General features: G+C 42.0%; 3 protein-coding genes across 3 annotated transcripts, besides 16 other annotated features; all 3 read left to right on the top strand.

Annotated features, from left to right (window-relative positions):
- Positions 1 to 785, top strand: Tc00.1047053503463.10 (protein kinase C substrate protein, heavy chain, putative; the record flags this gene model as incomplete). The annotated part of the gene is made up of 1 exon (XM_799760.1): positions 1 to 785. A coding segment is annotated over one exon (785 nt), but the record flags the coding sequence as incomplete, so codon positions are not given.
- Positions 1 to 4,455: a sequence feature (heterozygous, non-Esmeraldo-like haplotype).
- Positions 940 to 968: a sequence feature (AT_rich).
- On the top strand, positions 1,130 to 2,614 carry Tc00.1047053503463.20 (hypothetical protein, conserved; the record flags this gene model as incomplete). The annotated part of the gene is made up of 1 exon (XM_799761.1): positions 1,130 to 2,614. One exon carries the CDS (start codon positions 1,130 to 1,132, stop codon positions 2,612 to 2,614), a length of 1,485 nt encoding a protein of 494 aa, XP_804854.1.
- Positions 2,908 to 2,993: a sequence feature (CT-rich).
- Tc00.1047053503463.30 (protein kinase, putative) lies at positions 3,186 to 5,810 on the top strand (the record flags this gene model as incomplete). Its single annotated transcript, XM_799762.1, has 1 exon — positions 3,186 to 5,810. The coding sequence occupies one exon, from the start codon at positions 3,186 to 3,188 to the stop codon at positions 5,808 to 5,810; it is 2,625 nt and encodes an 874-aa protein (XP_804855.1).
- Positions 4,456 to 4,572: a sequence feature (areas merged during assembly that could not be assigned to a particular haplotype. This can correspond to areas where the two haplotypes were merged or to regions with more than two copies in the genome that were merged during assembly.).
- Positions 4,573 to 5,005: a sequence feature (haploid, non-Esmeraldo-like haplotype).
- Positions 5,006 to 6,812: a sequence feature (heterozygous, non-Esmeraldo-like haplotype).
- Positions 5,814 to 5,843: a microsatellite.
- Positions 5,971 to 6,021: a sequence feature (A-rich).
- Positions 6,055 to 6,078: a sequence feature (AT_rich).
- Positions 6,228 to 6,334: a microsatellite.
- Positions 6,385 to 6,414: a microsatellite.
- Positions 6,450 to 6,480: a microsatellite.
- Positions 6,539 to 6,580: a sequence feature (AT_rich).
- Positions 6,689 to 6,711: a sequence feature (AT_rich).
- Positions 6,720 to 6,740: a microsatellite.
- Positions 6,747 to 6,790: a microsatellite.

Genomic DNA, 6,812 nt, shown 5'->3' with positions numbered 1-6,812 from the left:
AAGAAAAAAGAAAGAAGAATCAAACAAGCCATTTGAATGCAAGAGGGAATTTGACTACAAATTGCATACGATGGAGCCCAACTAAAATTTGTGACCCTGAAGAGGAATCGCCACTTGTTGATAAGGGTTGTGACGATATTATTTATCCTTTTGAAGCAGGCTTTTGTGAATGTATTAACAAAGAAACGGATTCAAAGGTGGCTTATGATCAAGAATGTGACCATGAACCGTTACAATGTTCGAACGTTTGCGAAAACCCCGAGAAAGATAATAAAGAAATGGATGATGATCGGTTTGATATGGACGATGGCGCTTCATTTGAATTACCGGAGGCACGAGACCTCCGTTTTGAATTGAAGGAATCCCGTGAAAGAGTGGAAAAGCTTTCATCTTCTGTAGAAGAAATTCAAAATCGATTGAATCGAAGTATCAACACAGGGGATGTTATCAGAACTTTCAGTAATGAATGTTTTTCTTTGAATACTTCGGCCCACACATATGAAATTTGTCCTCTTAAGGATGTACATCAGTATGATAAAGGCACAACACACGGTCCATGCATTGGGAGGTGGGGAAGGTTCGGTGATAACACGTATTCTCTGTGGTCGAGTACGAGTGATTACACTCACATGATATTTGAAAATGGTGATCGGTGCTGGAATGGTTTGACTCGTATGACTGATGTTTACGTGATATGTGGTCCGGAAAACAAGCTGGTTCAAGTTGAGGAGCCATCCATGTGCCGATATACTATGGTGTTTGAAACGCCAGCTGTTTGCGAATGAACTTTATCCGAAAAAGAAGTTTAACTTGAATTTTGCTGTTGAAAAAAAAAAAGCATCAAACAGGGAATGATAATAATATTACAATTTGCTTTTTCTTGTTCCTTGGTTATAATCCACTCAATGCTTTGCCTTCATATATATAAATATCTTTTGCTTTATATATTTTTTTATTTTTTTTATATAGTGTTTGTTGATAACATCTTTTTAGTTTGTTGAAAAAAATTGGCAGGCAGATTTGTTATATAGGAATAAAGGCAACGGGATTATTGGAGCTTTATCCGCGGGCTCTTCATATATGCGAAAATACCGACGACAGAAGAAGGAGGGAACGAAAAAGGAATAAGATGTTGCTTCAGTACGTGGTTAATTGCATCATACTAGCGCTTCTAATTACTTTTGCGTTTATTTACCAGACGCCGCGAAATAAGGAAATTAATGATAGTCGATTTGAGTTGGCCGGTTTTTTGTTTGGAGCTGAAGGGATGTCTAATGCAGGCTTTGAGAAGGAATTTCAAACGATTGGTGAGTTCTTGTCGACATTCAAAGGTATAATCGGGGCATATTATGGATTGCCATTTTCTGGTACGGGTTCTTTTATGCATTACGTGGTTGACAAGGACAACTCAACAACCGTTCCTCCCCTTCTAGAATTGACTTATTTTCAAGAGTGCTACGAATCGACAAAGTGCTTAAAGACTTTTCATAAATCTTTTACTATTCTGAAAGAGGATCCTTTGGGACCATTTGCTCATCCAGAAGTATTAATTAATGGAACTGAATCTTGCGAACCACGTGAAGACTTGGATGGGTTATACTATGTGCCTTGCCGAACTTCACCAATGGGACAACTTGTTGACCATCTCATGGATGTTAAACTGACGTTTTCGCTTTATTCATTGGTGAGGCAAACTGATGGGTCACCGAGGTCGAGAGTGTGGTTTGTAGCATTTAAATTTGGAATGACTGGACATAGCTCTGTAATGACCATGAAAGCATCATTGGACTGTGTCGATAGACACATACCTGAGAGACTCCCCATAATGATCAGTTGCACCTTGCTTCCACTGGTATTTTTGGGTTTTTTGCTTCGTATTCGCACATTTCCTCGTTTTTCTGCTTCAATACTAGAAATATTCGCTTTTCAGAAAAGCTGTTTGGATGAGGTGCGAACATTACCATCATGTTTCCACTGTCAAGAAGGAGGTTGGCGTTGTTTGGGCTTTCTATCGGATGCGTTTGTGTTAATGTTTGGCATTACCGCGCTTGCGAGCCAGTTTTATCCTGAAAGAGTTTCCGGCTTGGAGCAGGCAGTGACGATATTTCTTGGATTCTCTATACTCATAAGCTGCACCCGCTTGGTTTCTATCTTGATACTTTTCCCGCGTTGTTACGTTATAATTGACAGCATTGTGACGGCTGGAAGCCAACTTTCCATGTACAGTGTCGCCGTTTTTCCCATCATGTTTGGATACGCTTTTTGTGGTCACGTTGTTTTTGGAGCTTTTGGGGGCTATTTTGGGACGCTGTCGCGTTCAATTGTCACACTTTTCTGCACGACATTTGGGGACAACATTATTGACACATTTTTAGTAATGGACCAATCTACATGCATTCTTCAGATGCTTTTTGGCCGTCTTTTTATTGGTACGTACCTTCTTTTATTTATATGTAACATCCTTAACGTGGCACATAGTATCATTCAAGATTCCTACACGTACAGTGTGCGGATGTACTCGGCGTCACGCCGAGAGGATTCTCGAATACAGTATGATGCTTCAGGTGTTAGCACGGAAGAGTTAGCTGACTTCTTGGAAAAGCTGCGACGTTAACCACCTTCTTTGCCTTCATCTTTGTGTATATCTGAGGAGTGGATCCCTTATCTTTTTTTTTCTTTTTCTGTACTTGAACGTTATTTATGGTGATGAAAAATGGAATGATGATCCTTTTTGTGCGTGCATTTGTGTTTCTTCTTTGGTTTTGCTGTTGACGTTTCACCTTCTTGCATTTGTGCGAAGTGTATCTTATTTTCAAACTATAGATACCCTTTTCATTTTTTACTGCCCGAAACGTGTACACACACAGTCCCATTTTCTCTTTCTCCTCCTTTTTGTCAGAGCCATTGTTCTTTGTCTGTTTTTCTACTTTTTTTTTTTTAATCCGTTTTCCCTTCTCTCTCTTTTACTTTTTTTCTCTCTTTCAATTTCTTTCACCATCAATCTATCTCTGTGTGAGTTTGTTTTTAGAACCAAGTTGAATACAATACACGCGTACAGGCAGGCGTATTTTGTATATTGAGGGAAGTAAGGAAAATAACAACCTCCCAAAAGCGAGAAACACCGCTGAACGTCATTCTCATAGTTTAACATTGTGCTGGAATCACAGGCTTGAGGGGAGTCTTTTATGTCAGCAGGAGGTGAGGCTTATTGCTCGCCCATACGGCGGCCCATAGGTTGCATATCCGCGGATACATCATTGCGGAGTCCATTGGGATCGTGGTACTCGTGGGCAAGAGATCAATCACGGACGGGTATGTCTCCAGTGGGTTCACCGCAGGGCCGCAGCTTTGCTGTGCATTCGCGTCCTGATGATTTTACACCGCGGCGTGCCTCTCCTGTTGCGCCAAATTATGCCTCTCGCACTTCTGGAATTGGGCCAATGTCCCCCCGTTACGCCATTGTTGCCCGTCGGCGGTACCAAGTGATGACGGCGGATTACCCTGCCTACCCACAAGGAACTCCTACGCGGATTTTGGCATCCCATGGCGGGACATACTCTTCCGCTTTTTTAAATGCTGGTGGGGTGGGGTCTTCCGCGCGTTATTCAGTAAAAAACGCAAGTGCATTAGCGACGACATCACAGTCGGCGCAGCAGTCCTCGTTACTCGATGTCGTTGGTGTGTCGCGTCCCTCATCTGTTCATCCGTCGCATCCACAACAAACGAAACAGCAACCGCAAAAACCCAAAGAACCCCAAAAACAGCGACAAATTGCGACTCCAGGACAAAAGTTGCGGGTGAGCCGAAAGGAAGATGATTCCATTGTGACAAGCAGTAACGATCTCTCCAATACGGATGATGGGATTACTGTACCGGTTAAAGTGTCGATTCCGTCACCGTATCCAAGCAGTGGAGCGCCAAGGACGGCTACAAATCAACTGAGTATGAGCAATCCGACGGAAGCCTTCCCGGATTACAAATCGATTGCAGTGGAGCCTATTCCTCAGCAGATTGTGCAAAAGGTTTCGAATCCTGCGCTGCACTGTGTACAAAGGGCAAGTGTGCAGGGTACTTTGCAGGTATCATCCACGATGGAGAACAGCTTCCTTGACAGTTCACGATGCAGTGACCTGAATATTACTCCTAACCGAGAATTACCCATTCATGAAAGCTTGTGTATTACGCCGCACCCAAAACCGACACCTGCCGTATACGCGGCTCGTATGTATCCAACACAGCAGTCAACGACTGTTCATCGATGCCTTAATGCCATTCCTGCACCAAAGGCACCGCCGCAACCAATAACAGCCCCAGGAAGTACTACACCAGGGACAACTCCTGTACCAAGTGACGAATGCAGCCGAAGCAGCACTGAAACTTTGAATCTAATCAGTCGTTGCGCACGGCGACCCTCGCCGGTTTACAATGTAATTTCATCTTTTGTTTCATCTCGCCCACTCATTGAAAAATTTGTTCTACGCTGGCGCAATCACTACGAGGAAAACAAGAATGCATACTGCGAAGGAGGCTACATGAGTGTTACTCCAGGCAAAAAGTTGAACTCTCGCTATGTGGTGGTACAAAAGCTGGGCTGGGGTGAATTTAGCACAGTCTGGTTAGCCTATGACACTATGCATAAAACTTGTGGCAAACCACATCAAGCCTTTGTTGCGCTAAAAATTGCCAAGTGTGATAATACGGTTTCTGTGAGCACGCAATATGAGATCAATTTACTCCGCTATATTGGGATGCAAGCGTCTCCTTTTGCGCCTCTGACGAATCTTGTAGACCATTTTGAGGTGCCTGGTCAGTATGGATCACATGTATGCATGGTAATGCCATTACATGGCTCAAATCTTCTTAGTATCATTGATCAGATGAAGGCCAAAAAGGGATTACGTTCGGCTCAGGAGATTCGTCTGATTAAAGAAATTGTCGCTTCGGTCCTTGTAGGACTGCAAGAACTTGACAAGTTGGATGTCATCCATACGGACATAAAACCAGAAAATATTCTTTGCTCCTTACCCGATCCCAAAGTTTTGGACGTGATTGAAACATTTTGCCGACGCAACAAGGACCGCTCAGCGATGGTGCCATACGAAACCGTACGGGATGCTATCTCACAAGGGGATCCAAACCATCTTGTTTGTCTCGCGGATTTTGGTCTCTCAGTTGCTTTGAAACCGCCCAATGGATGGGATAATTCGAATGAGTCAAGTGAATCTAAGTTGTTGTTGAAGAGTCTAATCGGAAAGAAAAGAGAGTTCCCTGTAGAAAAACCGGGTACCGTCACAAATCTGCGGGGTACAATGGTTCAAACCCGTGAATATCGTGCCCCTGAGATTATCATTGGTCTAGATTTTAACACACGTACCGATTTATGGAGCGTTGGCTGTATGGTGTTTGAAATTATTACTGGTGACTTTCTTATGGATCCAAAGCGTCGCACAAAGAACGAGCGTATGATGGACGTTGAGCACCTGGCAATGATGATGCAACTCCTTGGGCCTATTCCTGATGAGATCATTCGTCTTCGTACACGACGAGATCCAAAACGTCCTCCGCCACGTTATATTCATCGTTATTTTAACGAGAGTGGTCGGTTCATTTACTCCGAAAAGTATCGGCTTTACCCGCGACGACATCTAGATAGGGAATTAGAAACATTTCTGCCTACGGCTGAAGCTCAAGGGGCTGCCGATTTCATTATGCATTGCTTGTCGTCATACGATCCGTCAAGGCGCCCAGCCGTGCATGATATGTTGGCCCATCGGTGGCTCTCGGATGTCATGGGGCAGCGGAAGTGTTGAGCGTCTCTCTCTCTCACTCTCTCTCTCTTTCTCCTCATCTCATCTCTTCTCGTTGCTGTTGCGTTCTATCGCCGAGAATGAATTGGTCATTTAGTGAGGGGCGCTGCGACGGGGTTGGGGTGGGGAAACGGGAAGGTACAACGACAATAACAAAATACGGAAAAGAAAAAAAACAAAAACAAAACAATACAACAAAAACAAGAAAAAAAAAGCGGGTGTAAAAAGAATTTACAATGAAGCAAAGAAAAAAAAATATATATATATATATGGGCGGAAAAACTCCAAAACGGAAGCAATTAGAAAGAATTAAAACAACCGCAGAGGGTGCGTGTGTGTGTGGGGAGGTGGGGTGAGGGGGTGGATGCTGAAATATATTTTAATCCGCTGTGGTCCTCTGTGGGAGCTATGTCGGTGCATTATATATGTATGTATGTATGTATGTATGTATATTGTTAGATTTATATTTATATGTATATATTTATACATATTGTACGTATGTATTGATGAGTTGTGTGTGTGTGTGTTGTGTTTAGGGGCATATCACTGGAGAAATGAATGAAGAAATCCCCCCACCAAAAAAAAAGAAAATAAAAAAAAAAAGAAAGGCTCCGGGGCCACTTCTCCCCTCATATCAATCTCTTTTTTTTTTTTTTATTTTCTTTTTTTGTTTGGGGATAACTTTCTGTTTACATCCTCTTCGCAACACTATCGGCTTTGTTGTATCGTCCATAAATATTGTATATTTATATTTATATATATTAATTTTATATGTGTGCTTATCTTTTTCTTTTTTTTTTCCTGCTTTTTCTTGTTTTTGTGTCTCTCTGAGTGTATGCTTCTGTGGGTAGTAACGCGTTTTCTTTTTTTTTTTTTGTTCCAATAATTATATTATATAAATATACATGTATGTATAATATAATATAATATAATGGAGGAATATATGTATTTCTGTATGTATGTAGATATGTATATATGTTTGTTTCCCTTTTTTTTTTTTTTTTT

The sequence above is a fragment of the Trypanosoma cruzi genome, genomic scaffold (genome assembly GCF_000209065.1).
Source record: "Trypanosoma cruzi strain CL Brener 1047053517085 genomic scaffold, whole genome shotgun sequence".
Lineage (NCBI taxonomy): Eukaryota > Euglenozoa > Kinetoplastea > Trypanosomatida > Trypanosomatidae > Trypanosoma > Trypanosoma cruzi.
This window is presented reverse-complemented; position numbering and strand designations above follow the sequence as displayed.